Here is an 18749-nt window from a genome sequence, read left to right as displayed (position 1 = left end):
AACAGTCAGCCAGACTCCAGGTAACAGTCAGCCAGACTCCAGGTAACAGTCAGCCAGACTCCAGGTAACAGTCAGCCAGACTCCAGGTAACAGTCAGTCAGACGGTTTTCACAGTGGTGACAGTCAGTCAGTCAGACTCCAGGTAACAGTCAGCCAGACTCCAGGTAACAGTCAGCCAGACTCCAGGTAACAGTCAGTCAGATGGTTTTCACAGTGGTGACAGTCAGTCAGCCAGACTCCAGGTAACAGTCAGCCAGACTCCAGGTAACAGTCAGCCAGACTCCAGGTAACAGTCAGTCAGACGGTTTTCACAGTGGTGACAGTCAGTCAGCCAGACTCCAGGTAACAGTCAGCCAGACTCCAGGTAACAGTCAGCCAGACTCCAGGTAAGAGTCAGTCAGACTCCAGGTAACAGTCAGCCAGACTCCAGGTAACAGTCAGTCAGCCGGTTTTCACAGTGGTGACAGTCAGTCAGCCAGACTCCAGGTAACAGTCAGCCAGACTCCAGGTAACAGTCAGCCAGACTCCAGGTAACAGTCAGCCAGACTCCAGGTAACAGTCAGTCAGACGGTTTTCACAGTGGTAACAGTAAGCCAGACTCCAGGTAACAGTCAGTCAGACGGTTTTCACAGTGGTAACAGTCAGCCAGACTCAAGGTAACAGTCAGCCAGACTCCAGGTAACAGTCAGTCAGACTCCAGGTAACAGTCAGTCAGACGGTTTTCACAGTGGTGACAGTCAGTCAGCCAGACTCCAGGTAACAGTCAACCAGACTCCAGGTAACAGTCAGCCAGACGGTTTTCACAGTGGTGACAGTCAGTCAGCCAGACTCCAGGTAACAGTCAGCCAGACTCCAGGTAACAGTCAGCCAGACTCCAGGTAAGAGTCAGTCAGACTCCAGGTAACAGTCAGCCAGACTCCAGGTAACAGTCAGTCAGCCGGTTTTCACAGTGGTGACAGTCAGTCAGCCAGACTCCAGGTAACAGTCAGCCAGACTCCAGGTAACAGTCAGCCAGACTCCACGTAACAGTCAGCCAGACTCCAGGTAACAGTCAGTCAGATGGTTTTCACAGTGGTAACAGTAAGCCAGACTCCAGGTAACAGTCAGTCAGACGGTTTTCACAGTGGTAACAGTCAGCCAGACTCCAGGTAACAGTCAGCCAGACTCCAGGTAACAGTCAGTCAGACTCCAGGTAACAGTCAGTCAGACGGTTTTCACAGTGGTGACAGTCAGTCAGCCAGACTCCAGGTAACAGTCAACCAGACTCCAGGTAACAGTCAGTCAACCAGACTCCAGGTAACAGTCAGTCAACCAGACTCCAGGTAACAGTCAGTCAACCAGACTCCAGGTAACAGTCAGTCAGCCAGACTCCAGGTGACAGTCAAAGAAGATAAAAAAAAAATGTAACCACAAGAGTCGTGAGTCATGCTTTACTTGAAGAAAATCTGTCGGTCCACGGATATGTCTAGGCCCTAGTTAACCTGTTGCTTCTACTCGGGACGCTTGCGTCCCAACTAGAGCTCTGGAAATGCAAATGCGCTACGCTAAATGCTAATAGTATTAGTTAAAACTCAAAAGTTCATTAAAATACACATGCAGGGTATCGAATTAAAGCTACATTCGTTGTGAATCCAGGCAACAAGTCAGATTTTTAAAATGCTTTTCGGCGAAAGCATGAGAAGCTATTATCTGATAGCATGCAACACCCCAAAAGACCCACAGGGGACGTAAACAAAATAATTAGCATTTCGGCGTTACACAAACCGCACAATAAAATAGAAAACATTCATTACCTTTCACCATCTTCTTTGTTGGCACTCCTAGATGTCCCATAAACACTATTTGGGTCTTTATTTCGATTAAATCGGTCCATATAAAGCCTAGATATCGTTATATGTAGACTGTGTGATAAACGAAAAAAACATTGTTTCAAAACGTAACGTCATTTTTTAAAATTCAAAAAGTCGACGATAAACTTTCACAAAACACTTCGAAATACGTTTGTAATGCAACTTTAGGTATTAGTAAACGTTAATAAGCGATAAAATTCATCAGGAGGCGATGTAAAGATCATTAGCTGTCCGTCTGGAAAAATGTCCGGCTAGAAACTCAACGAAAATATCCGGTCCTAGACCGGAGGAGATACGGTGTCCTGCATGTGTTTGACCAAGAAAAAACTCGAAGGGAAATGACAAGACTCTAGACACCGTGTGGAAGCTGTAGGTACTGCAACCTCAGTCAATTAATAGTGGTTCACCTTTATCAATGGGTTCAAGTAGCGCATGGATATATTTTCCCATTTTCAGTGATCAGTTTTTCCTGTGCTTTTCGATGTAAATGCCGTTCTGGTAAAGCCACAGCAGTGATTTAACCAGTTTTTTAAACATCTGAGTGTTTTCTATCCACACAGACTAAGCAAATGCATATACTATATTCCTGGCATGAGTAGCAGGGCGCTGAAATGTTGCGCGATTTTTAACAGAATGTTCAAAAAAGTAGAGGGTCGACTTAAGAGGTTAACTTTAACGGTTAAAGTCTAACACACCAGTAGGGATTCGCCTGCTGACAGTACATAGCACCTCTGTGTGTGTCGGCAGTCAATCTCTTTTGTGTCCAAACAGAAAAAGACCTTGGAAGTTGTTAGCCACTCAGCCTTGTTAAAACACTTCAAACCAGAACTGTACACAGTTTAGCAGATGCTAGAGCGGCTGCAGCGAAATGCTTATGTTACTAGCTCCTAACGATGCAGTAAAATGACAAACAATTCAAATGTAAGGAGTAGAAAAAATACACAAAAAAACTAAACAAGAAATCAAAGAATGGCGGAATGAATCTTATTTATTTATTTTTGTATTTTTTATTTCACCTTTATTTAACCATGTAAGCTAGTTGAGAACAAGTTATCATTTACGACTGCGACCTGGCCAAGATAAAGCATAGCAGTGTGAACAGACAACACAGGGTTATCCATGGAGTTAACAATGAACAACTCAATAACACAGTAGAAAAAAAAAGTTTTTTTTTTTTTTTAAGAGTCTATATACATTGTGTGCAAAACGCATGAGGAGGTAGACTAATAATTACCATTTAGCAGATTATGATGAACATTCAATAGATCCAGAATGTATGTTTTCATCACCACTTCATGGAATTGAAATATGAGGACAGAGCACTTAATAAGAACTTCTATGCTGCTTGATATCAGTACATAAAAGTCACTTCCATTACCATTGGGTCCATTGGGTATTGAAGTCACCAGCATAAAAATATCCCGAGGCAATCGTGAATATTTACACGAAAAATTGTACACTAAGTCAGGAAAATGTATTTATTTGTAAAGTGTTTGTGAAGTGTTTATTTGGAAAGTATTTGCCAGTTAGCCAGTTAGGTAAAACTCTATGCATGAAGTTTACAGTGACAATAGAGTCATCATTTTGAGGAACTAACAAAACAAAACAAAACAAAACGATACCCTCCATATGTGTTTAACTGTGCTCCAGATTGAGGACATGCAGTGGGCTAACAGAGAGACAGAGAGACACTTAGTTTGTTTTTGAACAACTCCTTTTCATTGTTATACTCCTGTGTTTGTATGTGTCTTGTATGTTGTAATGAGGTACATGCCCCCCCCCCCGCCCTCCCCTGTCCTCTAAGCCCTCTCCCTCCGTCGTGTGTTCCAGATTGAGGACATGCAGTGGCCTAACGGACAGACAGAGATTCCCAGCTCTGTGTGTAGTCTGCCCTGCAGGACAGGAGAGAGGAAGAAGGCAGTGAAAGGCATGCCCTGCTGCTGGCACTGTGAGCCCTGTGATGGCTACCAGTATCAATATGATGCAACGTCTTGCAAGCTGTGCTCCTACAACATGAGGCCCAACCCCAACAGGTGACAGTCAGGAACACTATAACAAAAATTAAAGTCAATGGTTGCAAAATTCCTGATAAATTCCCAACATTTCCATGTTTTCGGGATTTGGGGATTTCTGGATTTCTGGAAAATCCAGGAATATTGTAAAGTCATTAAGAATTTTGCAACCCTAAATTAGTCTGTGACATGTTTGTGTCTTCTATGATAGTATGATGTTTTACAGTGCAGTACAGCACTGCTTTTCTTCTTGTCGTCTGTATGTGTTTTTTGAGAATTGTCAAATAAACTTACATAAAGCTGAGTTTTCCTCCTGCCACATCTCTCTCCCTGTGGCGCTGTACTGGAACAGCTGCCATGCTGGTTGCAGGCCTCATTGCTCTGTTGCTCGTGAATTCATGGTTCAGAAATCTGCAAAGTGTGGACAAATTGGTTGTTTTATTGAAAGCTATTTTTTTTTAAATCAAAAGTACTGTACTATCTATCGGGTTTGAGTCAGGACATGTGTACACATGCTCAGTTGTTACCCATCTCACCTGCTGTGGCAGTCGGTTGCATAAAAGAATGACGTAAAATTGTCGCAAATGTTTTAGGTGTAAAAGTACACATTTCCTCACTCAAAACCAATAGTACGCCATACGCTTTCAATAAAACGACACATTTGTCAATGCTTTGTGGATTTCTGAATTCTGAACAGGCAACGTAGTAGTGAGGCATCCAGCAATGTCACGAGTCCAACGACTTGTTTTTGCAGCTGTTTAAGTACAGCACTACAAGGAGAGAGAGGGGGAGATGGCAAACTCCACTGAACTAGCTTCAATGTATGGAATCACTTGAGATTTTCTGGATGTTGAGTAAACTTCACCTTTAATCAATCAATCAATGAATTATCTAATCAACAGGACTGCATGCCAGCCCATCCCCATCGTGAAGCTGGAGTGGCACTCCCCCTGGGCAGTGATACCCGTCTTCCTCGCCATGCTGGGCATCATTGCCACCATATTCGTCATGGCAACCTTTGTCCGCCACAATGACACACCCATCGTGCGCGCGTCGGGCCGCGAGCTGAGCTACGTCCTTCTCACCGGGATCTTCCTCTGTTACATCATCACCTTCCTCATGATTGCCAAGCCTGATGTCGCCGTCTGTTCGTTGCGACGGATCTTCCTAGGTCTCGGGATGTGTATTAGCTACGCGGCCCTCCTCACCAAGACAAACCGAATCTACCGCATCTTCGAAGAGGGTAAGAAGTCGGTGACAGCACCCAGGCTGATCAGCCCGACCTCCCAGCTGGCTATAACCACTTGCCTGATCGCCATTCAGCTCCTGGGGGTGTTTATCTGGTTCGGGGTGGACCCCCCCAACACCATCATCGACTATGACGAACAGAAAACCGTCAACCCCGACCAGGCCAGAGGAGTACTGAAATGTGACATCACGGACCTGCAGATTATATGCTCGTTGGGTTATAGCATCCTACTCATGGTCACGTGTACAGTGTACGCCATCAAGACGCGGGGCGTCCCGGAGAACTTTAACGAGGCTAAACCCATTGGATTCACGATGTATACCACCTGTATCGTCTGGCTAGCCTTCATTCCCATCTTCTTTGGAACAGCTCAGTCCGCAGAAAAGGTAAAGGTGATTTTTATGCTGTTTCTTATTGTTATATTTTTTACATTTCATCGTCATCGTCATTGTTCAGCTGGACAGTCAGCTACAAGCATTTATCCAGTAGCTGTGGTTCCAGTCAGCTACAAGCATTTCTCCAGTAGCTGTGGTTCCAGCCAGCCTCAAGCATTTCTCCAGTAGCTGTGGTTCCAGTCAGCTACAAGCATTTCTCCAGTAGCTGTGGTTCCAGTCAGCTACAAGCATTTCTCCAGTAGCTGTGGTTCCAGTCAGCTACAAGCATTTCTCCAGTAGCTGTGGTTCCAGTCAGCTACAAGCATTTCTCCAGTAGCTGTGGTTCCAGTCAGCTACAAGCATTTCTCCAGTAGCTGTGGTTCCAGTCAGCTACAAGCATTTCTCCAGTAGCTGTGGTTCCAGTCAGCTACAAGCATTTCTCCAGTAGCTGTGGTTCCAGTCATTTGTCTACATCCCACATCATCATGTTGTATCACAATATCAAGTGGACTCCATCAACCCCTTGGGCTTGGGATCCCGACTGGCGCAGCGGTCTAAGGCACTGCTAGAGGTGTCACTACAGATCCTGGTTCAGAGGTCACTGCATCTCAGTGCTAGAGGTGTCACTACAGACCCTGGTTCCGTGGTCTAAGGCACTGCGTCTCAGTGCTAGAGGTGACACTACAGACCCTGGTTCAGAGGTCTAAGGCACTGCATCTCAGTGTTAGAGGTGTCACTACAGACCCTGGTTCAGCGGTCTAAGGCACTCCATCTCAGTGCTAGAGGTGTCACTACAGACCCTGGTTCAGCGGTCTAAGGCACTGCGTCTCAGTGCTAGAGGTGACACTACAGACCCTGGTTCAGTGGTCTAAGGCACTGCATCTCAGTGCTAGAGGTGTCACTACAGTCCCTGTTTCAGTGGTCTAAGGCACTGCGTCTCAGTGCTAGAGGTGACACTACAGACCCTGGTTCAGAGGTCTAAGGCACTGCATCTCAGTGTTAGAGGTGACACTACAGACCCTGGTTCAGAGGTCTAAGGCACTGCATCTCAGTGCTAGAGGTGTCACTACAGTCCCTGGTTCAGTGGTCTAAGGCACTGCATCTCAGTGCTAGAGGTGTCACTACAGACCCTGATTCAGAGGTCTAAGGCACTGCATCTCAGTGCTAGAGGTGACACTACAGACCCTGGTTCAGAGGTCTAAGGCACTGCATCTCAGTGCTAGAGGTGTCACTACAGACCCTGGTTCAGCGGTCTAAGGCACTGCATCTCAGTGCTAGAGGTGTCACTACAAACACCTTGGAAATGGAAAAATACTACTCCTGAGGATCCCCAAATAGATTGTGCATGTATATAGGTGACAGATCCTGGCAAGCTGACTGTGTGATTGTGTTTTACAAACCAATGACAGTGTAATCAGAATTTAATTTGCTGAGAGAAATCGTATTTACATTTTTTTTTTACAATAGATACCCCTAACTATTGTAATTAGCATGTCCCTAATGACTTTGTTTACAAATGCCTAAAGTGCTACAAGAAATAAATGTTAAACATTTACCCTGAAGAGCAAAAAAACAAAAAAAAAAGGAAAACTAAAATGATTTTGCCTTTACAAATACTACCGGCAAAACAACCAGATCTACAGTGGAGCTGAAGGAGGGCCTGAGTCTAGTGAAATGCATTGTGTAGTACAGTAGGTGAAATAGATGTCTCTGGGTTGGTGTAGCTATTACCCGTCCCTGGAGCCGGGGACTAAACACGCGTCCCAAATGGCACCCTGTTCCCTATATAGTGCATTGTCCTGGTCTAAAGTAGTGCACTATAAAGGGAATAGTGTGCCAGAGTCCTATTGACCCTGGTCTAAAGTAGTGCACTATAAAGGGAATAGGGTGTCAGAGTTCTATTGACCCTGGTCTAAAGTAGTGCACTATAAAGGGAATAGGGTGTCAGAGTCCTATTGACCCTGGTCTAAAGTAGTGCACTATAAAGGGAATAGGGTGCCATTTGGGAGCGGAGGACTAAAGAGGATATACAGCCCTGGGGAGAGACGAGAGATGAAGTCTCATTAGGACGGCAGTCTCATCTGTACAAGGGAGATACGCTGTGTGTGTGTGTGTGTGTGTGCGCTACTCTGTGCTGTGTGAAGGCCTGACGTCAACCGAGCACAGGCAGGCAGAGCTCAGGCAGCAGGCAGGCACCCCAGCACGGGCAGACTGGAATTGTAACACCCAGACCTTTACTGCTTGTCATTACTTACCTGTCTGAGGCTGGGTAGAATACTGATGAGGGCTGGGACAATAATGCTGCTTCACATTGGTGTTCAGCTGGAGGGTCTGAAGAAAGGTGTGCCGCTGTGAGGTGCTGCTGGATATTGGGTAGACGTGTGTAAGAGCACACACACACTCACACACTCACACATGCATGTACACGCACACACTCACACACACACACACGCACACACACACACACACACACACACACACACACACACACACACACACACACACACACACACACACACACACACACACACACACACACACACACACTCACACATGCATGTACACGCACACACTCACACATACACACACATGCACACACTCGCACATACATACACACTCACACACACACACACACACACACACACACACACACACACACACACACACACACACACACACACACACACACACACACACACACACACACTCACACATGCATGTACACGCACACACTCACACACACAAACGCACACACTCACACATACACACACATGCACACACTCGCACATACATACACACTCACACACACACACACACACACACACACACACACACACACACACACACACACACACACACACACACACACACACACACACACACACGCTCACACTCACACATGCACACATACACACACACACACACACATTCACACAAACTCACACACTCACAAACGCACACATTTACACATACACACACACACACACACACACTCACTCACACATGCACACACTCACACTCACACTCACACATGCACACACACACACACACACACACACACACATTCACACAAACTCACACGCACACACTCACACACTCACACACACACACACTCACACACATTTCCCTGAGCTCATCTTTTAAATTCAGACTTAATCTGATGATTGATAATAATTGCATAGATTATAGACATTATTCACCAAAATGAGAGCTTTGAAGAGTGTTATTGAAACCAGCAATGGCTCAGATGTAGTTCATTTACTTTAATAGGATCCCAATTAGCTTTGGCACATTTAACAACTAGGGCTGTGGCGGTCACCAAATTTTGTCAGACGGTGATTGTCGAGCAAATAACTGTCTCACTGTAATTTACCATTAATTAACATGAACATATTTAGCATCTCCTGGCTTCCACACATAGCATTTTAAAATGTCTAATAAATCCATGTAATATAGTCTACACCTTCACAATAAATCCATGTAATATAGTCTACCTACACCTTCACAATAAATCCATGTAATATAGTCTACAGCATCACAATATTCCATGTAATATAGTCTACACCTTCACAATAAATTCATATAATATAGTCTACACCATCACAATAAATCCATGTAATATAGTCTACACCATCACAATAAATCCATGTAATATAGTCTACACCTTCACAATAAATCCATGTAATATAGTCTACACCTTCACAATAAATCCATGTAATATAGTCTACACCATCACAATAAATCCATGTAATATAGTCTACACCTTCACAATAAATCCATGTAATATAGTCTACACCTTCACAATAAATCCATGTAATATAGTCTACACCTTCACAATGAATCCATGTAATATAGTCTACACCTTCACAATAAATCCATGTAATATAGTCTACACCTTCACAATAAATCAATATAATATAGCCTACACCATCACAATAAATCCATGTAATATAGTCTACACCATCACAATAAATCCATGTAATATAGTCTACACCTTCACAATAAATCCATGTAATATAGTCTACACCTTCACAATAAATCCATGTAATATAGTCTACACCTTCACAATAAATCCATGTAATATAGTCTACACCTTCACAATAAATCCATGTAATATAGTCGACACCTTCACAATAAATCCATGTAATATAGTCTACACCTTCACAATAAATCCATGTAATATAGTCTACACCTTCACAATAAATCCATGTAATATAGTCTACCTACACCTTCACAATAAATCCATGTAATATAGTCTACAGCATCACAATATTCCATGTAATATAGTCTACACCTTCACAATAAATTCATATAATATAGTCTACACCTTCACAATGAATCCATGTAATATAGTCTACACCATCACAATAAATCCATGTAATATAGTCTACACCTTCACAATAAATCCATGTAATATAGTCTACACCTTCACAATAAATCCATGTAATATAGTCTACACCATCACAATAAATCCATGTAATATAGTCTACACCATCACAATAAATCCATGTAATATAGTCTACACCTTCACAATAAATCCATGTAATATAGTCTACACCATCACAATAAATCCATGTAATATAGTCTACACCTTCACAATAAATCCATGTAATATAGTCTACACCTTCACAATAAATCCATGTAATATAGTCGACACCTTCACAATAAATCCATGTAATATAGTCTACACCTTCACAATAAATCCATGTAATATAGTCTACACCTTCACAATAAATCCATGTAATATAGTCTACACCTTCACAATAAATCCATGTAATATAGTCTACACCTTACACCATCACAATAAATCCATGTAATATAGTCTACACCTTCACAATAAATCCATGTAATATAGTCTACCTACACCTTCACAATAAATCCATGTAATATAGTCTACACCATCACAATATTCCATGTAATATAGTCTACACCTTCACAATAAATTCATATAATATAGTCTACACCTTCACAATGAATCCATGTAATATAGTCTAAACCATCACAATAAATCCATGTAATATAGTCTACACCTTCACAATAAATCCATGTAATATAGTCTACACCTTCACAATGAATCCATGTAATATAGTCTACACCATCACAATAAATCCATGTAATATAGTCTACACCTTCACAATAAATCCATGTAATATAGTCTACACCATCACAATAAATCCATGTAATATAGTCTACACCATGACAATAAATCCATGTAATATAGTCTACACCTTCACAATAAATCCATGTAATATAGTCTACACCATCACAATAAATCCATGTAATATAGTCTACACCATCACAATAAATCCATGTAATATAGTCTACACCTTCACAATAAATCCATGTAATATAGTCTACCTACACCTTCACAATAAATCCATGTAATATAGTCTACAGCATCACAATATTCCATGTAATATAGTCTACAACTTCACAATAAATTCATATAATATAGTCTACACCATCACAATAAATCCATGTAATATAGTCTACACCATCACAATAAATCCATGTAATATAGTCTACACCATCACAATAAATCCATGTAATATAGTCTACACCATCACAATAAATCCATGTAATATAGTCTACACCTTCACAATAAATCTATGTAATATAGTCTACACCATCACAATAAATCCATGTAATATAGTCTACACCTTCACAATAAATCCATGTAATATAGTCTACACATTCACAATAAATCCATGTAATATAGTCTACACCTTCACAATGAATCCATGTAATATAGTCTACACCTTCACAATAAATCCATGTAATATAGTCTACACCATCACAATAAATCCATGTAATATAGTCTACACCATCACAATAAATCCATGTAATATAGTCTACACCATCACAATAAATCCATGTAATATAGTCTACACCTTCACAATAAATCCATGTAATATAGTCTACACCATCACAATAAATCCATGTAATATAGTCTACACCATCACAATAAATCCATGTAATATAGTCTACACCATCACAATAAATCCATGTAATATAGTCTACACCATCACAATAAATCCATGTAATATAGTCTACACCTTCACAATAAATCCATGTAATATAGTCTACACCATCACAATAAATCCATGTAATATAGTCTACACCATCACAATAAATCCATGTAATATAGTCTACACCATCACAATAAATCCATGTAATATAGTCTACACCTTCACAATAAATCCATGTAATATAGTCTACACCTTCACAATAAATCCATGTAATATAGTCTACACCTTCACAATAAATCCATGTAATATAGTCTACCTACACCTTCACAATAAATCCATGTAATATAGTCTACACCTTCACAATAAATCCATGTAATATAGTCGACACCTTCACAATAAATCCATGTAATATAGTCTACACCTTCACAATAAATCCATGTAATATAGTCTACACCTTCACAATAAATCCATGTAATATAGTCTACACCTTCACAATAAATCCATGTAATATAGTCTACACCTTCACAATAAATCCATGTAATATAGTCTACACCTTCACAATAAATCCATGTAATATAGTCTACACCTTCACAATGAATCCATGTAATATAGTCTACACCATCACAATAAATCCATGTAATATAGTCTACACCTTCACAATAAATCCATGTAATATAGTCTACACCTTCACAATGAATCCATGTAATATAGTCTACACCATCACAATAAATCCATGTAATATAGTCTACACCTTCACAATAAATCCATGTAATATAGTCTACACCATCACAATAAATCCATGTAATATAGTCTACACCATGACAATAAATCCATGTAATATAGTCTACACCTTCACAATAAATCCATGTAATATAGTCTACCTACACCATCACAATAAATCCATGTAATATAGTCTACACCATCACAATAAATCCATGTAATATAGTCTACACCTTCACAATAAATCCATGTAATATAGTCTACCTACACCATCACAATAAATCCATGTAATATAGTCTACACCTTCACAATAAATCCATGTAATATAGTCTACACCATCACAATAAATCCATGTAATATAGTCTACACCTTCACAATAAATCCATGTAATATAGTCGACACCTTCACAATAAATCCATGTAATATAGTCTACACCTTCACAATAAATCCATGTAATATAGTCTACCTACACCATCACAATAAATCCATGTAATATAGTCTACACCTTCACAATAAATCCATGTAATATAGTCTACACCATCACAATAAATCCATGTAATATAGTCTACACCTTCACAATAAATCCATGTAATATAGTCGACACCTTCACAATAAATCCATGTAATATAGTCTACACCTTCACAATAAATCCATGTAATATAGTCTACACCATCACAATAAATCCATGATTTATTTTATACAGGTCTAAAGAAACATGATATGAAGAAAATGCAGTGTATTTCAGAAGAACAGAACAGCAGACTGAGTTGTCCTTATGTTACCACCTGATCTGGCTATAACATATGGCTGTGGGCTACACTAGTTCATTTAGCAGACTCCATTTGCTTAGAATTCCGAGGCATTATTTTATATTATGTCATAGTATGAAGAATACAATTGAACAAACCTGAATAAAATATATATTTTCCCCAAACGATTTGAAGGAGTTCTCACATTCGGCTGTTCTGTGTTGAGAGGTTAACAAAGATAAAGGACCTCCTTTAATACTCTTCATTGAGTTATTCATGTAACTTTAGTTGTTCTATAAACGTTGGGCTTTGTGTTTTTATTTGTAATACGTTGTAAGGCTGCATGATACGACTCTAATGATGATTTGAAAAAAGTTGCTTGAAAGGCATTTTTTTACCTTTATTTAACTAGGAAAGTCAGTTGAGGACAAATTCTTATTTTCAATGACGGTCTAGGAACTGTGGGTTAACTGCCTGTTCAGAAGCAGAACGACAGATTTGTACCTTGTCAGCTCGGGGGTTTGAACTCGCAACCTTACGGTTACTAGTCCAATGCTCTAACCACTAGGCTACCATGAGCTCTGCTTAGTTTTTTTTGTGTGTGCAGGCTGTACACACTACATCAGTCTCTTATTCACAATTTGACAAGCGCTTCATAATGTTTCAAATTTTCCAGAAGAATCCCCTTTGTGTGATCACAATGCACTCTAAAAAGATCCATGACCTTTGCGGCCAGTGGCCGCTGTGCCCTTGGCCCGGAGTGCTGCGTTGTGTCTTTCTCCCCGAGTTCCACGCAATCCAAAGCACCTCTCACTCCCATGGCTCTCTTTGTCACATGATCAGGTCTTTTTCACAGGCTACAAGTGAAGACAGACACATCGGGGATGCAGCTGTGCACTTCACAAGATGAGTAGCATTAATTCTACTATCCCTAGTTGACCTAATTTGTGCGAGAAAATAAGTATTCCAAACATAGTCAGGGACATTTGTGGGATGCGATAGAGCCCAAATGAATACATAAAAAAAAATAAAAAAATAAAAAAAATGTATATGTAATGTGGCTAAAGTAACAGATCAGAACGTTTAGCTTAACATGTTGATAAACTATTAGCAATGCCCACATAGGCTATTAACGCAAATGTCCCATTAGCGGGAAAACACCATCATAAATTCAAATGTAAAAACGCATACAATGAATCTAATCAAATCAAATCAGCCTGCTTTCTATGAATTTCTATAACCAGATGTCTTATAAAGACATAGCTTTCACAGTGTAGTTCTGTGTTGCCATCTAAAATGTTATGCTTTCTCTTGCTCTCTCTCTCTCTCTCTCTCTTTCTCTCTGTCTCTCTGTCTCTCTGTGTCTATCTGTCTCTCTGTCTCTCTCTCTCTGAGCCCCTCACCTCCTTGTTGAATGTTCCTAGACAACCAGCAACCACGGAATGAGAATTATCTCTCCATGAGATACAAAGGCAGATGGAATGACAACAGAACGACAATAGATTCTAGAACACTGAAGCGGTGGGGGGGGGGGGGGATCATATGCATCATTTACAATCCAATTCCAAAGGACATCTGGTTCTTAATCAATGACAGATCTTGTACAAAGGGGTTTAGATGTGTTCAAAGAATGATAGGTTTGTAGTTTCACCTTTGGAATGATGGTTACGTATATGAAATTAATGGAATGATAGGTTTGTAGTTTCACCTTTGGAATGATGGTTACGTATATGAAATTAATGGAATGATAGGTTTGTAGTTTCACCTTTGGAATGATGGTTACGTATATGAAATTAATGGAATGATAGGTTTGTAGTTTCACCTTTGGAATGATGGTTACGTATATGAAATTAATGGAATGATAGGTTTGTAGTTTGACCTTTGGAATGATGGTTACGAATATGAAATGGCTGGAATGATAGGTTTGTAGTTTCACCTTTGGAATGATGGTTATGAATATGAAATGAATGGAATGATAGGTTTGTATTTTCATCTTTTGAATGATTGTTATGAATATGAAATGAATGGTGAGATTACTTTCACCTTTTCTCTTAGACCCACATTGAAAGGGGGATGTTAATTGTTTGCTCGCTCTGGGGACTCTGTTCACCATTAGCTAGTGTTTCAATGTATAGCCCACAGAACAATATCCATTATGATCCGGGCTCTTTGGGAAATAAACTATGAGTGTGTTTGTAGATGTTGCTATGCTGAATATCTATCGGGTGGCACATAATTTACGAGGACGTTGAGAAAAAGAACAATAGTAGTTAATCCTCTCTGTAGTTAACCTCTCTGTAGTTAAACCTCGCTGTAGTTAAACCTTTCTGTAGTTAAACCTCTGTAGTTAAACCTCTCTGTAGTTAAACCTCTCTGTAGTTATACCTCTTTGTAGTTAAACCTCTCTGTAGTTAAACCTCACTGTAGTTAAACCTCTCTGTAGTTAAACCTCTGTAGTTAAACCTCTCTGTAGTTAACCTCTCTGTAGTTAAATCTCTCTATAGTTAAACCTCTCTGTAGTTAAACCTCTCTGTAGTTAATCTCTCTGTAGTTAAACCTCTCTATAGTTAAACCTCTCTGTAGTTAAACCTCTCTGTAGTTAACCTCTCTGTAGTTAAACCTCTCTATAGTTAAACCTCTCTGTAGTTAAACCTTTCTGTAGTTAAACCTCTGTAGTTAGACCGAGTGCACATCTTCACTCTCACACTGACAAAGCAACCTGTCTAGCTATGTCTGCAGAGCCAATAGACCAGAGGGATTTTGGCTCCATATAGCAGGTAAATCCAACTCTGACTTCTGCTGGGATGGATAGTCTCTGAGCTCTGTCATGATTGTTAGCTACTGCTCAAACAGGAACAACATGTTCCTGTTGGAATATACCATCAGTGTGTCTCGATCTATACTCTGCTAATTTATTGATACTTTCAACGCGATCCTACTTTATTGCTAGTAGGCTTGCAATGAGGCACAAGTTACTGACTTGTAAATATGACTAATATGGTATATTTCTGAATTGAAATGGTATGTTTTGTATTAAAGTTGGATGTAAATAGGTACTCTGACTGATGAGAGGAGGGTAAAGTCATGAGCTGCAGCCTGACCATCAGGTCATGTTATTTGCCTAGACCGTGATGTCATATTGTTTACCTAGGAAACACAGCTATTATACACACCCCTCTGCTACATAAACATCTGCTGCTATACAATCTTTACCTAGGCAGTACTATTATTTTACTCACCCTTCTGTTCCGTTCACAGCTGCTGCTATAAGCCTTTACCTAGGCAATACTGTTGTTTTACTCACCCCTCTGCTACAAACACAGCTGCTGCTATAAGCCTTTACCTAGGCAATACTGTTGTTTTACTCACCCCTCTGCTACAAACACAGCTGCTGCTATAAGCCTTTACCTAGGCAATACTGTTGTTTTACTCACCCCTCTGCTACAAACACAGCTGCTGCTATAAGCCTTTACCTAGGCAGTACTATTATTTTACTCACCCTTCTGCTACAAACACAGCTGCTGCTATAAGCCTTTACCTAGGCAATACTGTTGTTTTACTCACCCCTCTGCTACAAACACAGCTGCTGCTATACAATCTTTTAATTTCTCACAGAGAGCTAGAGCCACACAGACATGGGTTCAAATAGTATACGGTTTCTTTCAAGTACTTTGAGCATTGGATTGAGTCTGCCTGGAGTCCCACATGGGCAGTGTTCTCACTTTTGACATACTGTACAATACGATATACTTTATCGTCCGTTTACAATGTAAATTCATTTTGTGAAGCCGGCATACTAATACACACAAATAATACACTGTAATAAGTGTAATATGGAAACCACTGGAAATATAATAACTAATGCATACATAGTCATTCCGTCTCTAGGGTCAACTGTCCAACCATTTATTGGCCTTAAGTCTGTCCTATGTCCCACTGTTCAGCATCCTACATCTGTCCTATGGTCCCACTGTTCAGCATTCCTACGTCTGTCCTATGTCCAACTGTTCAGCATCCTATATCTGTCCTATGTCCCACTGTTCAGCATCCTATATCTGTCCTATGTCCCACTGTTCAGCATCCTATATCTGTCCTATGTCCAACTGTTCAGCATCCTACGTCTGTCCTATGTCCCACTGTTCAGCATCCTACATCTGTCCTATGGTCCCACTGTTCAGCATCCTACGTCTGTCCTATGTCCAACTGTTCAGCATCCTACGTCTGTCCTATGTCCCACTGTTCAGCATCCTATATCTGTCCTATGTCCCACTGTTCAGCATCATATGTCTGTCCTATGTCCAACTGTTCAGCATCCTACGTCTGTCCTATGTCCCACTGTTCAGCATCATGTGTCTGTCCTATGTCCCACTGTTCAGCATCCTATATCTGTCCTATGTCCCACTGTTCAGCATCATATGTCTGTCCTATGTCCCACTGTTCAGCATCCTACGTCTGTCCTATGTCCAACTGTTCAGCATCCTACGTCTGTCCTATGTCCCACTGTTCAGCATCCTACATCTGTCCTATGGTCCAACTGTTCAGCATCCTACGTCTGTCCTATGTCCCACTGTTCAGCATCCTATATCTGTCCTATGTCCCACTGTTCAGCATCATATGTCTGTCCTATGTCCAACTGTTCAGCATCCTACGTCTGTCCTATGTCCCACTGTTCAGCATCATATGTCTGTCCTATGTCCCACTGTTCAGCATCCTATATCTGTCCTATGTCCCACTGTTCAGCATCATATGTCTGTCCTATGTCCCACTGTTCAGCATCCTACGTCTGTCCTATGTCCAACTGTTCAGCATCATATGTCTGTCCTATGTCCCACTGTTCAGCAGCCTGATGGCCGTCAGAATGAAACTTCCCCTACTTATATTTTACTGAACAGTGGGACCTTGTATGTCCTTCAGGAGGGCAGCAGCTCAAATGTATCCCAGTAGATCCATTACAGCCGGAAAACTCAATCAAGCCCTGCTAAAATATTTGAAATAAAACAAATACTGTTTGAACCCATGTCTGGCAGCCAGCCAACTGAGCACCAGGTAACCAATCTATTAAAAACCCTTCCCTGGCTGTGACAGGACCAGAGATGGAAAACACACAGGCGGTAATGGAAGCCATAAAAGGCAAGGCTCCATGAAGAATAGATTATTAGACTTGCAAATAGATAATGTCCTCCCCCTCCTACTCAATTTACAAAGTCACGTTAGGGAAAATACAAATTTAAGGTTTGGTCTTAATTGTGGGACAAGGTTCCAATGTGACCTTGTGGAGGAAGCTATTTGCATGAAGACACGTACTGCCTGAAATCACTTTTGTCTAATGAGTCATTCATGGAGAGGGGAGGAGAGAGAGAGAGGAGAGGGGAGTAGAGAGAGAGAGGATAGTAGAGAGAGAGAGAGAGAGAGAGGGGTAGAGGAGAGAGAGAGAGGAGAGGGGAGTAGAGAGAGAGAGGATAGTAGAGGAGAGAGAGAGAGAGAGAGAGACAGAGAGAGAGAGAGAGAGAGAGAGAGAGAGAGAGAGAGAGAGAGAGAGAGAGAGGAGAGAGGAGAGAGAGCATAATACACTACAGTATGTCACATTAAACACCCCCGTCCTAAACCATCCTTACAAGTAATTCCCAGATGACGGTTATATGCACAGGTACATGGATAGGATCCGTTTATACCTTAAATCCCCAACAGGTCAAAGTAAATTGCTTTTATAAATATGAAAAATACCAAATCCACCTGCTGGTCTCTGTGTTAAATCTTAAAAGTCTAAGCTGTTGGGGGGACCATTCAGCCTTGGTTTTAAGGACCATGCAGCCTTGGTTTTAAGGA

General features: G+C 40.9%; 1 protein-coding gene across 1 annotated transcript in view; it reads left to right on the top strand.

Annotated features, from left to right (window-relative positions):
• The window catches only part of grm7 (glutamate metabotropic receptor 7), a 526754-nt gene that overhangs the window by 461485 nt on the left and 46520 nt on the right, over positions 1-18749 (top strand). Inside the window, exons 8-9 of the mRNA XM_065004348.1 lie at positions 3681-3883; positions 4765-5497. Of these exons, the coding sequence (XP_064860420.1) occupies positions 3681-3883; positions 4765-5497 (936 nt within the window). The remainder of the gene's footprint in view (positions 1-3680; positions 3884-4764; positions 5498-18749) is intronic.

Source organism: Oncorhynchus nerka, linkage group LG2, assembly GCF_034236695.1.
Source record: "Oncorhynchus nerka isolate Pitt River linkage group LG2, Oner_Uvic_2.0, whole genome shotgun sequence".
Classification (NCBI taxonomy): domain Eukaryota; kingdom Metazoa; phylum Chordata; class Actinopteri; order Salmoniformes; family Salmonidae; genus Oncorhynchus; species Oncorhynchus nerka.
Note: the sequence above shows the minus strand (reverse complement) of the source record. Positions and strands in the feature narration are given on the sequence as shown.